The sequence below is a fragment of the Diadema antillarum genome, unplaced genomic scaffold, assembly GCF_040938485.1.
Source record: "Diadema antillarum isolate AM-2024a unplaced genomic scaffold, OU_Dant_1.0 seq00001827_RagTag, whole genome shotgun sequence".
In the NCBI taxonomy this organism is placed as follows: Eukaryota; Metazoa; Echinodermata; class Echinoidea; order Diadematoida; family Diadematidae; genus Diadema; species Diadema antillarum.
In genome coordinates this window covers 22,064-47,828 of record NW_027272501.1, presented here as the reverse complement: position 1 = coordinate 47,828, position 25,765 = coordinate 22,064, and the positions used below count along the sequence as shown (strand labels likewise).

The following is a 25,765-nucleotide window of genomic DNA, read 5'->3' as shown; positions in this document are numbered from 1 at the left end:
GTATACAGAATATATCTGTGTGTGCATATGCCATGTACAGAATGCGTCATCATCTGGACACACTAACCTTTTGTGAGTGTGATTTGTTGCCCCAGGGTAGGCTATGGAAGGAAGTTCTATATATGAAGAGTTTGATGGCAAAAAGAATTAACTCCATTTTTGTCAATTTGAGATATTGCAATTAAACTTGTTTAAAAAACAATTAAAATTAAAGGAAAATATGGGATATTTTTAATCAAAACTTCAAGAATACTCCTCATTATGTAACAATTGAGGTATCACTGAAATGGTTTTATTTTGATATGTCTGATGATGAACTTGCTTTAAAGTGTTTGAAATAGCACTTAACCTGGTTTGCAATTGAATTCTTCATTTTATTATCATATTGATATTTAGTAGACTCTTTCCAATCTTAGGCAATCCAGACTGGTGCTGGTATACTGGGTTGAATTATACCTCTTTTTTTTCATTTTAAAAAGATATGTTTTAAAAAGATATGATCTGAATTTATTGACTGTTGATACGCTCATGAGTTTACTCTGGTTATATTGAGATATCTTATATGATATGACAGTAATGCTGTTATGATGATATTACGTGGAATAACAGAAGCAATAATACAAATAGAAATGGTGATAATAATACTGATTACTATGATAGAATAAATGATGATAAAACGTCAAGGAGAAACTCCCTTAAAATCCGTTGGGATTTATATTATATACTTGCCTGTGGTGAGAATGTACATTAACAGCAAAATGGGGAAGTTTCCATATGACATCAAATTCATATGACAAGAGTTAAAGGGACCGTATAGTTTTGGTTGAGACCTAACTTTAGGTTTCTAACATTTTTTGTTGAGATTATGAGAAACCTCTTGGGACATATGAAAGAACATATAATTCCAAGAGGAATTCAACATTTGTTTGACGAAATTTGGTTTTGAAAATAGAGCAATCCCTATAAAAGGTGGGACCCACCTTTCATTACGATCACTTTGTTTTACTTTGTTTTTGGATGTCTCAGCAATTCTAAGACCGATTTTCATAAAATAAACTTTGAATTCCTCTTAGAATGGTTTGCTCTGCACTATTTCATAAGTGGTTTCTTGATATCTTCCAAAGGGTTAAAAGCCCACTTCTCATCTCTACCAATGCTATACCATCCCTTTACTCATGATTATGTTTTTGCCGAATTCTGTGAGATCAAAAGACATCTATTCCTTTGTTTAGGTCTTTTTGGTGATAAAAGAGCTTTTCTCACTCCTATGGTTCTTTTGTTCCAATGCCTTTTGCAAAAGCTTACATGGCCCTAAAGTGAGATTTTTTTTTTTTAAGAATCTCGAAAACATAGGAAAACTTCTGCCACTTTGGTAATACATGTATGTCAAAATTTGCACACAACCTTTTCTTTCCCTGCTCATAGAGACCTTGCAGACTATTTGGAATTCATCATTCCCATATACACTTGATTTTAGCAATAAATTGTCGGAAAATATGACCAAATTGGGTTCATGACATAGTGCTGATTATACTTTGATCATGATGGCGAATTAGATTAGACACAGTTGGACAGAGAATAGGATGATCTCGCTCATCATGTGACCTTTAGAATAAACTGTCTACGAAATGATAATGCTGGCTGGATTCCGTACATGCGTATAGAGCTTGTATATATACAGCAATGTGGGCATGCACACAGAGCCGAATGCCCGCATTCGGATGTGCGCCCCCGCTCTTGATATTCCAATCCCGGCCCCTCCAAAGCTCCGGTTGAGAGTCGGTGGCCGTCGCTGCATATTCAGCCCCGCGTGGATTATTGTGTGTAACCAAGGGGATGATCTTCCTGTCACAAGGGATCTATCGCTACCCATGCGGGCAATGCGGCTGAAGAGGAAGAGGAGGAGAAGGAGAAAGAGGAGGGGGAGATGAAGATGGTAGCTAGGAAACATAGAATGAGAGTTACAGAAACATGAAAACAAATTTTTGTAGCATGACTTCAAAAAAAAAAAAGATCAGATATGTTATACATTAACATATAGCTGTATTTATATACATATAGGTATATGTGTGTGTATATGTGTGTATATATAGATATATACACTATATCTATATATTTATATGTGTGTGTGCACGTGTGTGTAAGTTTCTGTATTGCATTAGTAAAGTATACTGTACAGAGATGTGTAATGTGTACATACATGGGTGCAAGAAATGTCTCCTTGCAAACTCTTAGATGTTTATATGTGTATTTGGATTTATTTTTTGATTCATAAGTCAATTTATATGTATATATATATATATATATATACATATATATTTATATATATATATATATATATATATATATATAATTAATAATGTGTTTTTGCAATTTTGAAAAACCCTGAAAGAATTGAAAAATAGAGAGAAAATTCAAAAAGACCTGAAAAAGGAAGCATTATTCAAAGGTAAATACACTTCCATGAAATATGAAGTAATTCAATATCGTGCACACTCCCTCTAAAAAACAAACCTGACAGTTAATATATATATATATATATGTATATATATATATATATAGATAAGTAACAAAGCTGCAACAAAGTTCATGCTGTATTCACCAACGGTTTATTTCTTCACACAAATTTTCGGGCGTCTCGCCGCCCTTTCTCAAGTGTTGATACTTGAGATACTCAAGTATCAACACTTGAGAAAGGGCGGCGAGACGCCCGAAAATTTGTGTGAAGAAATAAACCGTTGGTGAATACAGCATGAACTTTGTTGCAGCTTTGTTACTTATCTTTTTATCTTGCCAACACGTGGACTACCTTATCAACATATATATATATATATATATATATATATGATCAAATCAATGGTGATTTGAAAAAGGAAAATTAATTGTATAACATAATATAGTGTAACAAATGTGTATGACGTGCTTTCAGAACAAGTACAAAGGCGGGCTTGTGGGAAAAGCATCAGAACGTACTGTAAATCTAAACAGCTATGGAGCTTTACTAGAAAGGGTTGAAACTTTATTTAATGAACTTGACAACTTTAGAAATATGCCGGTGACAATTTTTATTAAAATCCCCACCTACCTCTCTAACACACTTTGCATGGATGTTGTTACATCTTCTAGCATACTTCCTTTTCTGATTGGCATAGATGTTCTGAAACTTATTAGCTGTACAAACATAATTGCATTTTCATATTGTACCACAGTGGTGATCAAGTGGGACCGTTATAGCACTAAGCCTAAGTGGGATCATTCAACCTACCCCATGGTCATGTGGGGGGGGGGGGGGGGGTGTGAATGCCCATGTAATTGCTTGGCAAGCTGTAGCTACATGCATGGATGCACAAAGGTTGGTCTTGAAATCAGCAAGATCTTGGGTATATAAGCACATTTTATCCTCATTTGAGAACCAAATGGGTATGAAACCTGCTGATGTGATTATAGGCATGTGAAAATTCCTTATGTTCTTTGTTGGTGAAATAAGAAGGAGGGGGTAGCACATTAGATGAGAAAAAAAAATGTGGGTATGCAACACTTTTTATTTGTAAAGAAGGACTTATAATCTGATGTGAAAGAGAAAGCCAGTTTTTTAAAGAAACTTCTTGCACAAGTAAAGTATCAATGCCATTGCATTTTCAGGCACAATTTTATGCCCCATATGGATAGGAAGCAGAGACAACTAAAGTCAAGCCGAGAATATGGTGTCACAGCAACTTTCTTGGTGAAAAATTTGATGAAAAGTAGGATTCATCGTGAAATGCAAGTTACATGCATGCCAAGAGTGTAATTGGAAAATGAATGTATAAACTATATACCATGCAAAATCTTGTGGTGCTTAGAAGTGTCTTTGATTTCCTTTGATTGTCTTGATGCATTTTCCCCTCACGTTTATGTGTACCAGCAATTGAGCTAGAGTACAGTACTCTCCGCGTAATCGGATACCGCATAAACGGGTACTCCGTTTAATTGGGTAGTAACGTCAAAATCAGTTCCAATGCACATTAAAATTACCTGATAATCGGGTTGCCTCTCTGCATAAATGGGTAAATAATTTTCTTCTAATCTAATTTCTACCCACATTTTATCGCAGATAACGCTTAAAAAAAAAATCATGAATGTCAAATTTTCCACGGCTAATCACATTCTCTGCTTAATTTGCAATGAAGACCGATCATTTGGGGAGTGATTTACACATGAAAACACATGTACCAGTACCGACTTATTGCCACACGTAAGCGAACATTACACATGTAGCTGCCACTCACAATCGCATAGACAGACATGAGTTAAACACACTTGCACTACTCCCTTACTTTGCAACATTCACAATAAGAGAAGTTTGCAACGAAAATCAGGCCATGCACCAGCTCCATTATTTTGCTTTTCCCCAGTCACTTCTCGAAAAGTAACCTGACGTTCTATGTGACTAGTGCACGCAAAGAGACATGTTCATTTCAGAAAACGCCTGCGTGTTAGCGAGGAGTATAGTCAAACGACAAAGTTTTCTGAAGACATACTGTATATGTCCATAAAAAGAGTGTAAATTATTGCTTGTGACTGAGCAAGTGTAAGGTATGTATAATATGCCGTGCAAGCACGCGTGTTAAGCATACAGTGTAGGTGTTTGGTGCAGTGTACAATGCATACATACACATTGTATGTGTCAATTGTGAATGAGACGTGTACTTCTGTTAATCGGGTACTCCGCTTATTAATAATCGGGTAAGAAACGCTCTGCCCAAGCCTACCCAATTATGCGGAGAGTACTGTACTGTAAAAATCTGTGCCTGGCTCACTGTAAATGGATTGAGACCCTATACACAGTCTTTGTTGCAAGTAGACAAGGTTTGTCCTCCCCTGTCTGGATGTGCCATAGTTTTGCTATCTTTTTTCCTCTCCAGCCAGGACTATTGGCGCTTCCTTGATTTGATTTGCTTTGGATTTGTTTTCTATTTCTGACTCGGGAGTTTTCTAATTCCACAGCCATTGCTTCCATAAATTGATCTAAATTTGTCCGGCAATCAGGACACCACGGGGGGATTTAGCACTCTGCCCAGATCGATACTCAATGGTTGAAAAGGTGCCTGAGTGTGCGGTTCTGTCGATGGTCACCACAGACAAGGGCAGAGTTATTAACTGTTGCTCCACAGCACAGATTTGTATGTCAGGGTCTATGCTAAGTAGCCATTACAATACACTGTCAGTAATAAGACCTTTTGACCAATATAAACACATAATACATGTAATTGTTATTTTCTGTTTACCTTTCAAATATTGATCTCAAGCACCCAGTACTCATATGGGGCCTAAAGAGGTTGTATTAAAAGAAGTTACAGTTTATCTCATGCTGCCAGACCAAATAAATATGAATAAGATTAATTACAATTTTAAAAAAAGATAATAAAGAAAAATAAAAAGGGGGCTCGGATATAATACTGAAAAATAGAACTACTTGTGAGTATATGTATTGTGCACTATCATTATTAAAGGTTTTCAGTGTTTTTTACAATATATGTGACTGTGCACCTCAAAACGAACATAAAGTCGCACACACTGATTTTGCGTGAGGACTGAAAATAAGTGAAATGGGTCAACCTAGCCGAACTTGACTTTTTCATATTTTCTAGAAGAGCGGGTCTTCTTTTACATTATGTTAAAATTTGGTATCATAAAACGGGCAGGAAAGTGTGTTTTTTAGCAGTTTATCTCTAACATTTTTGGTAGAATAGTGTGATTAGGTGTGTCTTTAGAATCCCTTTTTCATTTCTGAAAAACCTTGTCCACACTCTTCACTTTCAACTCTAGTAACTTTTGAAAAGATAGTGCTACTGCTTTGAAAGTTGGCATTAATTATGGACAGAATGTGTTAATGAGGCATGCTTAATTTCACTTTAATCTGATAATCCCTTCATTGTTGTTACTCTGGTGGTTTACTTCCTGTTTTTTGTCCCATTCATCGCACAGCCAGCACGGTTTGGTAAAGATTAAGCGCTTGAATAGACACTGTACTTCAGAGCCTCTTTTCTCAGCTCACACTTTTCCTGAGTTTGTGCTTTCTTTCCAATATTTAGATAGGTTAGGAGAGTCCATTTGATTTGAGTTATACATCATTTTAAAGCTTAAGGTCTGCTCTTTTAGAATAAGGTCTTAACTAAAAATTCATGTCTGGCGACTTTTTGTTTGTTTTGAGGTGCATGGTCACATATGTGGTCTTTACCATCCATCGTTACTTACTGAGGTAATTCAACAATGGAGGGCAGATAACATGTTTAATGTGGCTTGCTGCCTTGTCGAAACAACATGATAAAATCCACATTTTGTGGGTTTGCGCTTGCGTGCAAACTTTGGCTAAATTATCAACATCTTCCATTTCGTCACTGGATTGTGTCACTTTATCACATTTGCTCTTGATTCAATGGCTCACACTAAAGATCACCTGAAGAAGAGAGAAATCTTCTTGAAACGTCCTGTCCGAAGTTTCCATGCCAGATTCCTTTTTACCGGCAGAGCACACGCCGTTGCAAATGTGTGGTTTATATAGTCGGTGTGAGCATGAACTGCTATACAGGTTGAGAGAGATAGAGAAAGATATAGAGAGAGAGATAGAGAAAGATAGAGAGAGAGAGAGAGAGAGAGGAGAAATAAATAGTAGGAAGAGACCAGAGGGAAAAGTCTTTGTTGCATTTCATGCAAATAAACAAGCTGCATGGAGACTAGCAATGGCGGGAAGAAGATATGACTAAGCACAGCCTGTAGGCATTCCTTTCCTGTATCCACGCTCCGTTAGGTTTAAGGAAATGCATTTTTCATGCATACAAAGATTGCCTGGAGAAAGACAGAGCAGTAAGGAAAGACAGACTTGAGAGAAAGAGAGAGAGAGAAGTAGAAAAGAGCGAGAGAGCAAGAGAGAGAGTAGAGAGGTATCGTATCAATGATATTAAGCAGCGAGGTCCGCCCGATTCCACACAACCTGAAAGCTAGTCAAAATGTAATTGGCACATCCGGTGAAAATCTGCTTAAAATACATTACCCTGGTAAAGGAAAAATATCTGGGACATCCGCTGTGTTCCCCCCTGTGTCCTCTTCTCACTCACTCTATCATACTGTCCCCTTGTCTCAACTTCTTTTTCCTCCTCTTTTTTTCCCATTCTCTCCCTCTCTTGACTCTCTTTCTCTTGCTGCATTGATCCCTTCGGGTACCCGGGTTGAACCCCCCTCTGACCTGGACTGACTCCTGCAATGTAGTCAGCTCAAATCTACTTGATATGCGCATATAGATGAGTATTCAAGGTAGCAAAAATGGGCATACATACGCTCTGTTTTCCATGCCTTCCGGTAACGTGGATCCCCCCCCCCCCCCCCCCGTCCACATGTGTGTGTCTGGATGCATGTCCTTTGTATGTATGTGTTTGTGTGTGTGTCTTGTGTTGTGTGTGTGTGTGTGTGTGTGTGTTCGGGCACGTTGCAACGATGAGTTTCAGTCGGCTTTGTCAAGCCACTGTGTCTTACCCCTCTGGGGCATGGTATTGAGCCACTTAAACCGACTTCGGACGACTGTACCCTGCTTGTAGGGCTTCGCAAAATGCGCCGTGCTAGATATCAGGAGGGATTCGACAAAGAGGAGATTGGATGTCACTGAACATTGAAACAAGGCAAACACTCTGCCCCCCCCCCCCCCCACTTTTTTTTTCAGTCATTTTCCTGTGGTAAGGGAAGAAGTGAAAAAAGGAGACACATTCTAAATTACGTTCTTCTTTGTTGATTGTTATTTCTGCAATCAAAATGAAAGTAGCCTGACTGGCACTAATCTAAACCACTTCCTCCTTTCTCTTGCCGGATATTTGAATATCAGAAAGAAAAAACAAATTGTTGGCTCATTTTTTTTTACAATGATGATTATATGGAAAATGTATATAGTGCTTTACAATGAACAAAAGAGAAACAAAACATAAATCTACTACAAGTACAAATAATCCACAATTACATAATCATCGATTCTGTTCTCCCCCCTTACCCCGTATTGATATCCTGAGAGAAATGACATTCTACATTTCATGGGAACTTAGGAATATGTGTGTTTCTGTGATATTGGTATATTCATATCTACTGGTGATAAGAAATAAGTTCTATATATATTTCATGCATCTTAGTCAATTTAATGATATGGTTTATTTTCTTGTTAAAATCATCACCAGCGATCCAATTTTGTATGTTATTTGATAATGTTTCTGCAGTTGTCATAGTTAATTATCAATAGACAATCAAATTTCAATTGTTGAATCTGTATCAATTTCTTCATCACCACTTTTCATCCTTGGCTTGAATTGTTTTTTGCATCCCTGCTTCCTATACCCTGATATGACTACTTCCCCCTCCATTTGATGTGAGATACATGTATCCACCATTGTATTTAGGTTTAAATACATATATCTATTGAACTTGCAATATGTAAGGTGATCGGGCTCCATATTACTTGAGCATTAAAACACAAAAAATAAAAGAGGATTTCGATCCTTTCCACCTTTTCTTTAAAATTCTGTAAGATCATCACCATTAAGATACATAAATATCATGTTAATTGGCCTTTTTCTAGGTAGGTATATCAAAAATATTATTTCCACAACATATAAGATGTAAGAAATTAGAGATGTATTGCAAAATGTAATAATTTGCAGGTATTAGTTCTTTACTTTCAATAAGAATTAAAACCCACCATTAAAAATGTCTGTCATATGCATATGTGAACATGAATGCATTCTGTTTTTACACAGTACTTATTTTGTATTTTATAGCCCTGCTCTGTATAAAAGTAAGATTCTATTTTCAAAAATAGTTTTGATAGGTATAGGTAACTTTAACAAGTCATATTTTTCTGATAATGGTATAAGGCATTGTCTATCCTGGTGTTGATCTGTCATGGATGATCTCTGATTGAAATCTGTGAAGAAGGTTATTTTTATACTTATGCCAGTCATGGCTGAAGTGACATGGTTATATTCTTGCATAGAATGGTTTGATATGTCAACAATTCTGGCTGATATTCACAGACCTAACAGGGAATTATTACTGGGGGGTGGGGGGAGTTGGAGAAGAGAATTCTTTTTGTAGTTTTTGTGATAGGTGATCTGGCCAACCTGGATTCTTGTAAAAACTGGGAACATTCAACATTGTCCATTCTGGCTGAAATCCATGCAAAGATTGATGGCGGAATGATTTCTGCCGGTGCGTTTTTGCATCGCTGTGTGGCGCACGGAGACGCTTCCCCTTCCCCTCTGTCATTTACTCACGTGTTGCGTCCATATTTGCTCGGCATACACGACTTTCTGCGAAAAACGGCCAAGACAAATTTGTGGCCGTAGCGTGTGCGTGTATGTGTGTGTGTGTGTGTGTGTGTATTTGTATGGACTACAGCAAGAGGAAGGGCGCTGGTGTGCAGGCCAATCATGGAATGTATGCTTGTCATGAAATGGGTGCTCACACTTGCAAATTTCTCCCGTTTTCTCTACAATTTCATCTGCGGATGACATTTACCAATGTCCACTCGTCAAAATTCAAAGTACAAAAAAGGTCTCTTAAGGGCTCCCACTTTTCAGAATGAAAAGGAAAAGTGTCCTGCATAGTTTTTGAAGTTTTCCTTCGAGTGATAATTTTGTTATTTTGGGTGCTTAATGAAAAGATTTTGCTCTCTCATTTCTGAATTTCACAGCATTTCTTTTTTGTTTGTTTGTTTGGAGAAGGAAGGGGGAGAGAGTGGATTTAACTCAGTAAATTTATTCAGCATGCACCAAATCAGAAAGAAATTGAAAAGCAGTACAAAACTGCAACTTTAATCTTCCTAAACATGCTAGCAATTTGAGAATTGTTGATAAATTTTGCAACCAAGAGGCTTTTAAAATTCTCCAATTTAAATAAACAATCAAAAATTAACATCAATGGGCTGAAATGAAGGATTTCTTATTATAGTTATTCCTTGTGATACAAACATTGAAGAGTATATAATATAAAATAATAATAAGAAGATACAGCTCCAAGGCACAGAAATGTAGTTAATGGTCCCAGGGATCAAGACATGTTGAAATGCAGCCAATCGGTTCAGCTGTGCTGTTGATCAGCTATCCCCGTAAGCTTGCGAGGTCTCACCGGGAGGTCTAGAGTGAGGTCACTGACCCTGCCATCTCATCTTGCTTGCTACAGATATGCCTCAGTAGGACCAAACAGTTCAGGCAGTGAGGGCTTCTCAACAGAAAGAGAAAGTGAAGTATTCTTTGCTTCATACCCACCACCCTATTTATTCTTCTCCATTCTCGCCCAAGAAAACATACCATACATTCTAGTCAGTCATTAATAAAGGATTTGTATGATATATGCCATATAGTTCTTTAGCAAATTCTAGTAACTGATACTAGGAATTGTACGATATTTGCCATATAAATCATTAGTAGATTTTAGTCATTGATACAGGAATTGTATGATATACTGTAAAACCAGAAATATTTGCGTACATTTTAATTTTGCAAGAGCCAAGATTTGCAGACTTAGAATGTACGCAAAAGTTCTTGTCTTCACTATATACATTGAACATTGGCAATTCATTAAAATGTCATGCCATGAAAAAGGCTGCCACCTCCAATTCGCAAAAATGTCATACAGAAAATATTCTGGTTTCACAGTGTGCCATATATAGTTCATGAGCAAATTCTAGTCATTGATCTGGTAAGTGTACAATATGATGCTCATGAACTATTGTTCATGGGCATCATATTTCACAAATTAGGACAATTTCATGAATTGTCGAATTCATTTTCAAAAATGATAGCAATGGAATTAGAAGTTACTGGTTATAGTTTGTAGAAAGAAGAGACAATACACTGTATTTACTTTCCCGGGGTTAGTTTTAAATAAGGCCCAGTGCCTTCTCATTAACCCCTTCACTTGATAACTGTGGTTGTTTGTTTGCTTGTTTGTCTATTTTGTCACTTTTCATGTTATACTTGTTATACTATTGTCACATTTTTATGTATGCATGTTTTATTAAGTGAAAATAAATGAAATGAATGAAATGAAGTAATTGTCATTAGTGTAGGGTGGCCTAACACGGGTCTCACTCCACTGCAAAGGCAGAGAGGTATTAAAAGCAAAAGACTCTGCATTCAGGAACACAACTGCTGTGATTTGAGCTCCAAAACATAATTTACATAAACTGAATATTACTTGTAGGAAGTGTTCAAAGAGTAATATTGATATAAAGAGTAATATTGATATTTAGAGTAAGATACAAATAATGGGACAGTGATATACTGCACTTATAAGGCACCAAATCCATCTAATAATCAAATGCTCTAGGCACAACCATGTGCAAGATAGAAAGAAAACGAAAAAGTGAAATATTACAGGACATAAATCATATGAAATAGTGATAATCAATTTAAGCCAAATTACACAAATACTTTTTGAGATTATTCTTAATCAATTTGGTGAAGAGTTTGAGGACAAAAGGACAGGAATTTAACACTTTCATATCATTATAGGTGAAGTGAACAAATACAGTAGAGAACATGTTAACAGTGGAACATGAAAGGATTGGACTTGTCTGCTAGGCCAGGTAGTGATTACTCATGGTGAAGTGGCCTGTAAGAGACAGTACAGAAAGTATTGTACGAATTGTATTTTAGACTGACTGCAGTAACAAAACAATATATCATCAGCTTAGATCCAGAGCGAGGTTGTCTTGTTCTAAGATTTGAGTGTAAATAAAAAAGGAAACAATCAATATTTTTGATATTTGAAAGTTTGTTAATCAAAAGTAAGTAGATTTATAAGCATTTGGCCAAATATCAGGTAAAATAGTGCCATTGTGGTTTTGATATTTAACATTTCACTGAAGATGAGAAGAATTGAAAATTGACAACATTATGTAGCAGGATTGAGCTCTACAACATGATACCTATAACTCAATCCCCCCCCCCCCCCCATTGCAATAAACATGCTTCTGGTTCTCAGCCAATGATACAAGCCTGTTCATGATATATCCTTACACTTGTATCCTTTATCCAGAAGCTAAGAAGAAGTTACTAATATCCAACTGAGGAGATATACGACATTGATTCATCGTATTTACTGTTACATCTCTTAACAAAATGTGCAAATATGGAACCATATATGGCAAACGTAACATATTATGGAGGCACATTCCCATTTCAGGGAAAAGGAGTGGTAATTCAAGATGGAGGAGAATTATTATTTTTTTATTTGTAAAGTGTTGACTGTTCTAAAGCCAACTAGATGGCTGTGGAGCAGTGTGTAAGCCAGTGTGCAAGTATCAATATTATTAGCAAGCAAGACATGTCTTGGTGGCTTGGTTTTAGTTTTGTTTTGTCACCAATGATGTTACACTTTTGTATTGATCTGAGAGAAGAACATCAGGCATTTGACCAGTGGTGGCATAGTGATTACAGAAAAGCTATCAGAATGTTTGATTTTGTGCGCCCTTAACGTATTAGGGTTCTTGATGACACCTCCGTCCACCGTGCCGCATTTCTCCAGTGAGATTCCAGTGGCTGCGTTTCGCGAAGTGCCTCATTCTTGAAATCACTTGCATTATCATAAAGAGCTTGGAGTCTGAATATTTCATACCCTGACCGACAGTCTCTGCCTATTACCCTATCCTTTTTCTCACATTTCAATCTCCGACACTGGCAGCATCTAATTTCATTGCGGTGTGCCTGATGGGAGGGGTGGACACACACACACACACACAAAAAAAGAGGAAAAGTGTGAAAAAAAAAGTACAGCTCACTTCGATTTGAATAGCAATCATCGTAAAAGCTCTTTGATTCGACAAGAAGGAGATGAAAGGATATGACCAAAAGAAAATTCATTCCCCAATGGCATTACAAGATAGCTTTCTCTGTATGATAATGTAACCACTCTCCCCCCAAAGGATTTGTTCTCTGCACAGACAGTCCTGTCCTTTGTACGAATTAATCCAAACTAATTGCAAGCAGTCTGCAATGTGTTCTTGTATAATATTCATAACGTAATTGTAGCGATAATCATAGCAATTAATTCTACAGAGTATTGGAAAGAATGATGCAGTGGCTATGGCAACATAATATCAACATACAAAAAGGGGAACCATTTTGAAGGGAAAAGAAACAATATAATGGAAGCACAATCAATCGTGTCTGAGAAGTTCTTGATTGAAGTCATGTGTTTTCTCCTAATGAAAGCATCAGGATTTTCAGTGATATCATATTTTTTAATGTCGTTTTAAAGCTCAGTTTACATCTCAGCATGTTTTATGTAGATGGAACTCTTTGTCATCAATTTTTCTTTTAAGTAACTTTCTTATATCTCACAGACATTTCTTCCTTCTTTTCCCTTTGCACACTATTATCATTTAGTGTGCTTGATTTCTTTTCAATTTGAATTTGTTTTATTCTCCAGGTGTTTTAGACAAGAGTAAGGAATGAATAAAATCTACATCCACCCAAAAATTATTTCTTTTGTCACACACACACACACACATGCACACAAATCCAGATAATGTTCAAAAAGTTCAGCTCAAACCGAATGTGTTTCATCTTGATCTGAAGCACAATGGGGAGGCTCCCCCAGTGTGTAAAAAAAAAAAGATGCTGATACTGTAAAACGAGGAATGTTCGCGTGCATTTTAATTTCGTGAATTTCGCAGGAGCCAAGATTAGCGAAATTGAGATGCATGCAAAAGCTCTTACTTCCACTATATGCTTTCAGTGCCAGTTGCAATTCACGAAAATGTCATGCCGTGAAAAAGGCCATCAGCTCCAATTTAAGAAAATATCATGCCGCGAATATACCATTTTTTACAGTATGTGATATGTAAAGAACTAATAACTGATCACTAGTTACAATTTTGTTGTTACCCAATCTATATTATAATCTCTATCATATGTGAACATAATGTAATGGTAACTTAACCATTAACTTGCCATGTATTGACTGATTGTAATTCAAGGGGGTGTTTCATCAACGTTTTTCAGCACTGATAATTTCAGCAAAATCCTTGGTTTTGATTCACTGAGATGCTCTGGTCACTGACTGTTACTATAGTGATTCAAGTTGTCAGCGCTGACAAACGTTGATGAAACACCCCCCAGGTGTCCTACATGACTGTATGTGCAACAGCCAGTTACTTCCAAACTTGGCATCAGCTTAAATGTCTATCTCACTTGACACATTCTGCAGCAACAATGGTTGTAGGGCAATTACTCGCTTGATAATTACCTGACCCTTCTCCTAACCTTAACCCTGACCCAAACTCTGACCCTAAACCTAACCCTAATCCTAATCTTTACTTTAACTTTATCACTAACCAGTATTTAGCCAGGGGAAATTGCCCTGATGTGGCCACGACACATCATGTTTTCTTCTGTACTTCAAATCATTATCACCGATATTCTTTGAATCTAGTCTCCCCAGAGTGGACAGCAACGGCAAAGGCAAAAACAAAAATATTAATGAGAAACATCTCTCTCTTGCTCTCTTTCCATCTCTTCTCCCCACCCCCCCACCCCCCATCCTATGTATGCAGTTCTGGTACTTCTCCGTTCATTACCGCAACGACAGCCAACGGCAGTACGAGCTGCGCTGTGAAACAGAAGGTGAAATCAACGCATGGGTCGACGCCATTCAGCACTGCAAGTGAGTGACTTTTGACGAGAAGGAGCTATCTGTATCTGTCCTTTCTTGTTTGTATTCTTCCCTAGATTTTCATACAAAATTTTGTCTTACGAAGGATTTTAGTATGGAACTAGAGTATTTGTGCTGGTTGTATGGAGGATGGAGTTGGGATCTTGTAAATTTGAATCCAAACAGCTTCGTTTATATTTTGATCCAAACCAAATCTTCGGGGGGGGGGGGGGGGCATTTTTTGAAGCATTTTAAATTTGTTGTACAAACTTGCTCTCAGCCAAATCAGATGAAAGGATTTCAGTAGCTTATAACAGTGTGTCAGAAAAATACCTGACAAAATTCTTCATGAAAAGCCTCCCAGGTGCCATTTTATGAGGTATGAGGACATAATAGGTTGTAGTTGTTTTAGTCATAATTTACCCAAATTGACTTTTAACGATGCCTTGCAAGGTCAGAACATCAGAAACATTAGATTGATTATCACCATGTAGCATTTACATGAGAAATCTGATACCTGGTACTCTGCAGTCAAGGGCAGTACAAATAATTTCATGATATGCCTTTTAAAAGCATTCAAGGATTTTGAAAGGAAATTAATCAGATAGTGTCATTTCTCAACACCTAGGCTACACACACACACTCATACACAAACCAAAGCATGAAACTGATTTGATATGAATTGCAAAATTGGGTTCCCAATCTATTTTCCAGAAAAAAAAAGAAACATCTGAATCTGTATCTACCTGCATGCCATGGCTGGTCTTAATCTGCAAGGCCCATCTAGAAAATAAGTAGAATTTGTGTGTGTGTGTGTGTGTGTGGGGGGGGGGGGGGGGCTATTGAAAATTGGCATCAATTATTGAAGGTCAAGATGCATTTATAAACCAACAGAACTGCAGACAAAGTTTGAATCTTTGTTATCTTGAAAACATCCAGACCACCACCTCAAAAATGTTGTTGATGTTTGTACACAGACACATTGTCCATATTGGTTATGAGACAGTTACAGACATATCTGTATTGTTTTATGCATGGAGATGTACAACGATATGCATTGGTACAGTAGCAGATTTGAGGAGGATGTAGAAAATTGTACACTGTAAAGGCAACATTTTGTTCTCAGAAGGGCTCAAAATTCAGAGTCTACCAGTTTGAACTTGTTTGCAATACATCAAAAATGTCTACCAAGAAGCTTTTCTGGTTGACACAGTTTGCAAAGATGATGAGTTGTTTTGGAGTATTTTGAGGTCATGAGAATAAAATAATTTGGTCGTATGCAAACAACATTTATTCCTGAAGAGCCCTCCCGGTGCAGTCGTGGGTAGATATATGTTACATGATGATCGATCGTGCCCAAGTGATCATATTTCCCAACAAGCCGAGTGCACTTCACTCCCACAAAGAAGATTGATGGATACAGCTATGGCCCGATTAGTCTATCATAGATAATCAAGTATAACACATCACATAGCAACCATAATCAGATTTCTTCTCAGATTGCAGTACTGCCGGTGTACTTTTTGGCTACTCTTTCACATTTTCATCATAAACCCAACTGGAATGGTGTTATTATTATTATGTTGTGTGTTATCATTGCACACATTTTTTTTTTTAATGCACATGTGTCCATTTCAGAGCAAAAATTGACAGTTTCTGCAGTTTTACCTGTAAATATGACAGAAATACACAGGAGGGATGTAATCTGCACCCATCATGGCTTTGCACCAGAGAGACGATCCCATACTGGCACATGCACTATTGTCAGATATCTTCTTACCATCATTTTTTCTCTCGGACAAACTTGTTTACAAAAATGTGAACCCATTCCGATGAGGATGTGGGATTTTGTCTTCCAGAAGGGAGCAGGAAAAGGTTGAAGGACTCACACTCCGGAGGAGGCACACAAGGAGAAAAAAAGGAAACACAAAAATGATAAATGCGCATATCAGTCAGTCCATGAATGATCACAGACATGCAGTTTTAGATGGGGGAAAAAGGGAGAAAATATATTATATTCCTATGTATATTAACTCCAACACTGCCATAGGCCGTCATTCTCTGAAGACTGCCAATGAGGATTTGAGACCGTTGTCCCAACAGGGTTTATTTTAAAAACAATCCTGTCTCGATACGGATTTCCTTCCAGGAAAATAGAGTGCATACATGTATGCGTACTTCATAAAAGACCATTTCTAAGTGCACACACACACATGAATATATAGACAGACATAATTCCTGTATGTTTGAATATTTTTTAGTTATTTCGATGCTATGCTGTTTTCAAAAGGGTTTTCCTTCTATTCATGTATGTATGTTATATTCTAATTATATGGCCAAATAAACAAATAGATGATAGTAATAATAGTAATAATAATGATAATAACATTTACAGTAATGATGATGATGATTATTATAATAATGATAATAATAATAATAATAATAATAATAATAATAATAATAATAATAATAATAATAGTAACAATATCTGTCATACTCACATGCACACTTACTTCACATATACATATGAATTTTGTTCCTTAGTGTATAAATGTATGGATGTGTGTATATATATATGGATGGAGATGGAGAGAGAAAGAAAAAAAAATTATGCATTCAGTCATGCACGACTGACGTCACCATCTGAATAAAGTGACAATGATAGACAGTATATATAAAAAACACAGAGTGAAACCATTTTTCTTCAGTTGAAGAATGTGAGTAAATCAATGTGACTGTCACCACCAAACAGTCCTGCATACCCATATGAAAATCACAGTTTTTACATTTTCAGAGAGTGTGGAGTTGAGACTACTCGTGGATGCAGTTGTCAGGTGTGTATACCCATTTGCGCCATGGGAAAAAACTTGATCTGGGCATGGGCTGTGGAGCTAGTCACACTTGATTCTCTACTATATTTAGACCTCTGCTCGGCATGAACTTTGAAGAGAATTGCGTTCTGCCAGAAGTGACTCTGGACTGCCCAAATGCTGTATGTTCTTGTCACTTGATAGAATTCCGGTGACAGCATAATTCTGCTAACAAATCCTTCTTACAGCCTACCCCTCCCCTCCCCCCCCCCCCCACCCCCCGACCCTCCCAAGTGTAGATTCTTAGTTGATCCAGAGTAGTTATGGGCTGTATATATGTCTGGTGTGGAAATGCCAAAGATTTCCACATCTGCTCTTCACAAATAGCATGTAGGCATCGCATGCATTGCCACATACGTAAAGAAAATCTCATTATAATGACCATCAATGTAATGTTATTCTTTTGGCACTCTTTGTTGAATTGTTGTAAACTTAATCATAAACCTCTGACTTATTTTTTTTTATGTGGCAGAAATTACCCCCCCCCCCCACACACACACACATACCAAAAAAAAAATGTTACAGTGCCTTGAATTATATTACTCAAGTGGGGAAGCATTCACTGCCACACAAACACATACACACATACATATTTAAATACATGTGTATACACAAACATGAATGTATATTACATGCATTTATATGTACATTTATAGCTTTTTACATACTTCATGTGTGCACCTATGTGATATTGAATTTTAGTAGGCAAATTGTATGTGCTCATAATTTTGCTTTGTACATTTTCCCTTTCTTTCGTGTTTTGAGTGTGTATTAAAAAGACAGTGAAGTTACAATGTGCATCGTGAAATAAAGCCACAGTAATAATTTTAATCATCATTGGTATGCCATCAATATGATTATGACATTTATGATATTCACCATTGTCAGTTTTGTTATCATATGATGATCATCATGTACCGTATACGCCATATATTTAGCGTGTCTAAATTTTCGCAAATCTAGACTCTAGGCTCAGATTTCGCGGAGTGGTTAAATTCGCAATTGTGGAGTCCTGTATTAAATGGAGAAATGTATACATGCGCATCACATTCATATCAGGATAAGAGTCAATTTTTTCATCATATGTCTTTTATTTCGCGAATAGCAACTGACTCACGGAATTCGCGAAAATAAAAACCTCGCAAAATATTTGGCGTATATAGTATTAAGGCAGGGTTGCACACTAACCAATTTATTTTACTGGTCCGACAATGTATCACTGTTCTCCTCTTCCTCCTCCTCCTCATCCTCCTCCTCCTTCTTTCCTTCTCTTGGTGTCATCCTCTCCTCATCTCCGTCCCTATAGTTACAACGCCCTCTTGCTGCAGAAGGAAGAACTGGAACAGAAGTACCTCCATCTCCTGCAAATCCACGACAGCGAGAAGATCGCCAAGATGGGGCTCCGCCAGCAGTGCCAGGAGCTGACGGCGGAGGTCACCAAGCTCAAGACAGAGGTACGAGGAAGGTAGAAGGATAGATATAGGCCCCCCAAAAAATAAATTGTATGGGTATGATCTACCCAAAGCTAAAAAAATCCCTGAGCTTACGTGTTGTTTTTGCATTTTTGCTTCGAATGTGACTGTGCTGCCTTCATAATCAAAGCTGCTGTGCTGAACGTCCAGAAATGTTGAAGTGGATGATATGTGCTTTAAAAAACAAAACTCTTGTTTCTGTGAGTACCCCAAATACTGCTTGTTTGGATGATATCTATGCTCTCAGTGCTGCGCATCTTACTCATTTGAACCAGAGTATCTAAAACGCATACATGCTCCATTACACAGAAAAGCCCTACCTGTTACTCTTGTCAGTGACCCATTACTCCAAAAACGAAATTTTTTCGGGGGGGGGGGGGGGGAGCAGGGGCTGAGAGAAAGAAAGAGAGAAAGATGGAGAGATAGAAACGTGAAAGATAAGGTGAGAAAGAAAATTTTTGTGTTTCTTCTTTTGGTATCTCAATGATGAAAGCGAAACTCCATAGTAGGGTAAAGCTGAGATGAAAATTACCGTGATATCAAACAACTTGAGCAGTGAATGCAGCCTTCTCACTGATACAGGTGACACCTGGATATTAAACCAAATCCTTCAGACTTCATATCTTTTGAATGGATCGTCCAATTTTCCTCAAAACTTTACTGATATGTTCTAGTATTTTTGCAGTTACTGATTCCACATGCATGTTTAGGGTTAATTTCCCTCTGAGTAAACTTTGCTTTGTGTTATTTTGCATTACATTGTATTTCTTTTTATGGTATAATCAACTAACATGTTACCTTCTTCATTTCAAATTTCTATTGCCTAGCTGAATTTACTGCAGAGAAGAGAGAGAAAGATGTCTGGATCGGCCAAGGGTGCTTGCGAGGGGGATGATGAGCCTGAACACATCAAGAAGATCAAACGGGTTAGTTGCAAAAAGACTCAAAAAGTTTAAATCACCTGTCTGTCATCATTTGAAAATGTGAAGACGACTCATTTTCGAGGGTCTCTCTGTAATTGAAAGTATTAGGTTGAGGACTATGTTATCATTCTGTCATTACTTTGTTAAAAGGTAAGTGTTGCTTCAAATTATTGATACTACATGAGATGACTGTTGATGTGCTCTTTGGCAAATTATCACCAATTCTTCTTATTTAGGTGTTTGTTTGGCCAGTCTCTACTTGCTTACTGCAGGAAAATTAGAAAATTTGAACAATTTGGACAATAGAACTGAAGTTATTTATGCAGAATTATTTGAAAAATCAGTCATAGTATTTTTAGCAGTGAACTGTGTGAAAACATTTCAAAATTATAATATTACTCTAGGAGAGAAAAGGTCACACAGGAAACATAGCCCAAGATATATGACACACAAGAATATAAGGGAGCACCATAAACCCAGGTAATGATTAATATATTTATGGCGATAAATTATGACGGTAAAGTTTGGTCCTCATTTCTCCATTCTCCCAGTAATCGGTCATGCAGTTAACCCTGGTGATGTTGATTCTCGGTACTCATTTAGTCTTTACCAGAATCCGTGAATATGGGGACAAAAGTCAATTCCAGTTGGAATAAAGAGACTGATCAGCCTGAATGTAGGCTAATTGGTTGATGTGATGATTGTGCCCCAAATTTTTCCTTCCCTGAAATGCAGGTTAATGAAACGTCTCATCCATATGCTGCTGTAATTTGATCTTATAAATGACCACCCCGTTTGGCAGTTCACTTCATTTCATCTTTTCTTGGTGCATGGAGCCACAAGTTTTTTGTTTTGTTTTTTCCTGTACAAACAGGATGTGGCTTCACCACTCTCGATCGCATTTGTTTATGTTGGTGAGTTCAGTGCCCTGAGCAGATGCAGTTTTTCACTTTTTCTTCTGTGCTAAGGATATTCCAATGTAAGAATATCGGTACTCATGTTTCAAATTGTTTCTATTCGATGGATAATGTAAATGAATAAGCGATTGCACAAAAATTTATCAGATAATCCCCTTGAGAGGGGGGAGAGTTATGAAATTGTAAGTCATCTTATGACGTCCATCATGAAAAAATACAAGGATATTGGAGATAGAAAGAAGAAAAACTCTTTAATTTTTAGTTTCTTACTTGTCTGTTCTTGTGCATTGCTTGTACAGGAAATGCTACTTCAGTGATTTTCACACCTGTTATCCTTGGGGCCCTGTAGGTACAAACATAAAAAAACATAAGTGGCACAGCAGATTTGAAACAAGCATCATAAAATGGAAATTTACCATCACCACTAGATGGATGCTAAAAAAACAACAAAAACAAAAGCAGAACAAAACAAACATCTTTAGACTAATTACACAGGCTGAGCCAGGGTTTGAGGTTGTGATATTTTTTGATGCATATGTAAAGTAATGTAGCAGAAAAAAAATCAATTTGATAGAGTATCTCTCCAAAATGGTTATAGGAATTGTTTTCATTGATGTAACTTTTCATTAAGTAAAACAACAACTATATACTGACTACACAAGCTGAGCCAAGGCTTAAGGTTGTGATATTTTTGATGTATATGTAAGGTAATGCAGCAACAACAACAACAATAATCAGTTTGAAAGGGCAGCTCTCCAAAATGGTAATATGAATTCTTTTCATTGATGTGCCTTCACATTTACTATTTACAGTGTGAGAAAACCTGATATGAAAACTAGGAAATATGAGATTTCACAAATATGTGGGAAAGCAACAACACCTAAAATCACTACATATTAAATGTCACTCTAGGGTGATGCTGTTGAAACAAACTACTGTTGTGAAGAAACAAGCATAGGAAAAGATACTGAAGATAGTATAATCATTTCTGTACATGAAGAAGTTTGGATGGCTTCACGTTAACTGTTTGTATGACATGACATTGATTTGCACTTGATACCTTCAAGTGTAGAGTCTTATCAAAGATGATATTATGTGCAAAATCGCATTTTGATTAAACCAATGTCCTAAACACATTGTTGGGTGGTAACACAACTAGTTCTCATGACTGGAATATGATACAGAATGCAAGTACACACCACAACATCACTGATCATTATTTTATAAAATTTTTTGTATGATGAATTCCCCTTGAATTAATTGTTTTAGTGTGTTCAATCTGTGTGAAGCAGAGAAATGAAGAGAAAAGTTGCATACTTCTATCACTCTTTCGTTGGTCCAAAATAAAAGATTAAAAAACTCCTTTTTCAGCAACAGTATCTTGTAAAATTGGTCAAATTTTGAAAAGACATGAAATTATATCTTATAACAATCTGTGAAAGAAATTAGAATGATAGTTCTCTTTTGCATGCGGATTTACTTTTCCCCCATCCGGCCAGCCAGCTTGGATTTTGAAGTAATATAATTTGGGCCAAAAATGTCAACTTGTTTTCCACTTTTTTTTTTCATTTGCATGGCAATGTAAAGCTAATTGGAAAATTTTTGAAATTTAGTGGTCAAATTACACTTTTATCTATTTCAAGTGCTCTGTTATTTGCAGCAGCGACATTTGTGGAATCTAGATGGTGTTTCTATGGGTTTTTTTTATTTCACTAGAAAGCCTGTATTGAGTGCTCTCAGAATGTTTGAAATATAAAATGTATGTTTGTCTTCATCAGCTAATACAATGCCTTCCTGCATAGCAGTAGTCCTTACTAGGGAGCTGTAACACACCACAAAATGTTCAATTGTTTTGATCAACAGATTAGGCTTGGTTTCCTATACAGTCAAAAGATTTATCTGCCTATTCAAATGTTAGGATTTGTATGACTTTAAAGAGGAATCTACCCCAAATGGAAATATGGATTCAGTACATGTTAAAATGATAGGGGGACATTAGTGGTGTTTAAGGAAAGTTGGACTGCCCATTCAAACAGCTATGAATTTTTCAAGTTTTTAGTTCAATCCACTGCATCATCACTGCTGAACAAAAAGGCTACAACAGTATGTGATTTGGCAGGAGTACAATTATGTAATTAATTTATAAAGAGCATTTTCAGCCTATTTTCATTTTGCAATTGTTATAGCAATTGACTAATACATCCTTCAGAAGCCAGTGAAAATAATGATATCCTTAATATATTAGAAAAGATGATGCTACTGCTTTGAAAGTTGACATTTATCATGGATAGAATGTGTTAATAAAGTATACCCAATTTCAGCTTAATCTGAGAATCCCTTCATTGTTGTTGCTCCGCTGGGTTAACATCCTGTTTTTTGTCCCATTCATCACACAGCAGCTAGCACGGCTTGGTAAAGATTAAGTGCCAGAATAGACTCTGTGCTTCAGAGCCTCTTTTCTCAGTTCACACTGGAAATTTATAATGATGTTTCACCCTCCATAAAGAAGTTTTCAGTGTTTATATCCTGATGAAATATCTGAATACCTCATCTACAATATACCAGCCTTTAAAAGGTATCAAATTTTCAGGGTTGCAAAAAGGACACACAAACTTTTAAACTGATTATTGCCATGTCTAAAGGCAAGCTGCCACCATCTTCATCATCATCATCCTCATTCTTTTCCTCTCCTCCTCCTCCTCCTCCTCCTCCTCTTCCTCCTCCTCTTCCTCCTCCTCATCCTCCTCTTCTTCCTCTTCCTCTTCCTCCTCCTCCTTCTCCTCCTCCTCATCCTCTTCCTCCTCCTCATCCTCATCCTCCTCCTCTTCCTCTTCCTCTTCCTCTTCCTCCTTCTCCTCCTCCTCATCCTCCTCCTCTTCCTCCTCCTCCTCCTCCTTCTCCTCATTGCAGGTCCAGAGCTTCATCCGGGGCTGGCTGTGCCGCCGGCGCTGGAAGGCCATCGTGCAGGACTACATCCGCTCGCCCCACGCCGAGAGCATGCGCAAGCGCAACAGCATCGTCTTCGGGATGGTGGAGTGCGAGCGGGAGTACGTTGAGCAGCTCTCCACTCTCGTCTCTTGCTTCCTGAGGCCTCTCAAGATGGCGGCCAGCGCCAAGAAGCCGCTTATCTCCCACGAAGATGTGAACTCCATCTTTCTCAACAGGTGGGTCGAAAGAATGTCTTCCTCCCAGAACTGGTAGCCCTAATATTGTTTATTTTGTTTGTTTGTTTGTTTGTTTGCTTGTTTATTTGTTTGTTTGTTTTGCTTTGTTTTGTTTAAGAGCCTGCAGACTGATCTTACCTGAAAGTCAATTACATAGCACTAACCTATTCAAGCAACATTAAACAGCATATAGTTTTTAATGTCATTGAATGTGATGGATGCACCTATAGTAGTCACAGTTTGCTAATTATGAAGTATAAATCAGGCACAAAATATGCTTTCATTTCATTTCCCCCTTTTTTCAACCAGTAATCCTAAGTGCAATTGTGCAGATACAAAATTGTATGCTTTTTCATATAATTATAATGCATAACTATGTACTTTTTAACATTCTAAATCAAAGTACATGTGAGTTTGCATAATTTAAAAGAAGCTAGGATATGAGACAAAAATCTCATTTAGTCAGGATATCATATGACAATAGAAAACACCTGCATGTTTATGTGAAAGCCTTTGGAAGATACCACCAGCACTGGAAAAAAAAGAAAAGAAAAACACAAGATGGATTTATTTGGGGCTCGATCCACCCTCCAAACCCTTGATCTCTGTTTGAATATAGGGTCAGCTGCATGTGAGATGAGAATTGTATCATTTTGTTGTTTCATATGCTTATGAACCATATATGGTTTCATAGTGTCATTTCCACCTTAGTATTATCAGTCGCAGTGAATTCATCTCCAAGCACATAGTATAGGCCTACCATGATGTTCATTTGTAAAGGCATCTTATTAAATACTTGAGGTTGATATGAATTACTAGGAAAACCCCAGGTCTTCTTGCTGAAAGGAACGGTGTTGATGATTGTAGTTACTCGTTTCATGATGATGTTTAGCTCAGTTTTTTTCTTGTCCGCACTAGACAAGATACAACAAAGTTTTTCACCTTGATGAAGGCTTTGTATTGAAGATGTATATGGTGTGGTTACATAACTGTTCATGCCGCATGTCTAAAACAAGGAGTGTACATACAAGGTGGAAATTACAAAGATTCCAGCATTAAATATCTGGCAAACATGAGAGGTTGTTGACGAGACCTAATTAGGAATGCCAGGCACTTAAAACGAGATGAGCTGATACATCTTTTCTTCATTGTCGCCAGATCAGATCATTTCCTCCCTTGATGAGCTGATATCGCTACTTACATTGCATCCATGATCATACAATTGCATGTCGTGTAGCTATCAATGATCACTTTTAACTCAATACTCAAGGGAATCAATGCATACGTAGATGTTGTCGTGAGACTGGCTTTATACATCATTATAGCTTACTACCATAACCCTTTAGCGCCTAAACTGCCTCCCCCACCCCTCGTGTGCATCCTTGAAAGTAACCGCTGCGGCCCTTGAATGTGTATACTGTAAAACCACGAATTTTTGAGTGTATGAAACTTTGGCAATTTTGCAAGGGGCCAAGATTGCAAAAGTAAAATGTATGGGAAAGTTTTTGTCTACACAATTCGTTAATGCCAATAGCCAATTAATTTGTGTGAGTTTTATACTGCGAAAAAGGGAGTCAGCTCCAATGCATAGAAGTTTCATGTTGCGAATGCTTCTGGTTTTGGAATATGTGTGTGTCGAGTGTGGGATGTGTAAAAATGTTTGTGTGTGTGTGTGCGAGTGTGTGTGTGTTGTGTGTGTTGTGCATGTGTGTGTGCGCATGTTTCTGCCAGGTTCATATTACCCCT

The 25,765-nt window shown here is 37.3% G+C and overlaps 1 protein-coding gene across 1 annotated transcript in view; it reads left to right on the top strand.

The window, feature by feature from the left end:
• The window catches only part of LOC139712607 (ras-specific guanine nucleotide-releasing factor 1-like), a gene marked incomplete at its 3' end in the record, with an annotated part of 80,466 nt that overhangs the window by 42,604 nt on the left and 12,097 nt on the right, over positions 1 to 25,765 (top strand). Inside the window, exons 3-6 of the mRNA XM_071624415.1 lie at positions 14,576 to 14,685; positions 18,850 to 18,997; positions 19,843 to 19,941; positions 23,766 to 24,019. Of these exons, the coding sequence (XP_071480516.1) occupies positions 14,576 to 14,685; positions 18,850 to 18,997; positions 19,843 to 19,941; positions 23,766 to 24,019 (611 nt within the window). The remainder of the gene's footprint in view (positions 1 to 14,575; positions 14,686 to 18,849; positions 18,998 to 19,842; positions 19,942 to 23,765; positions 24,020 to 25,765) is intronic.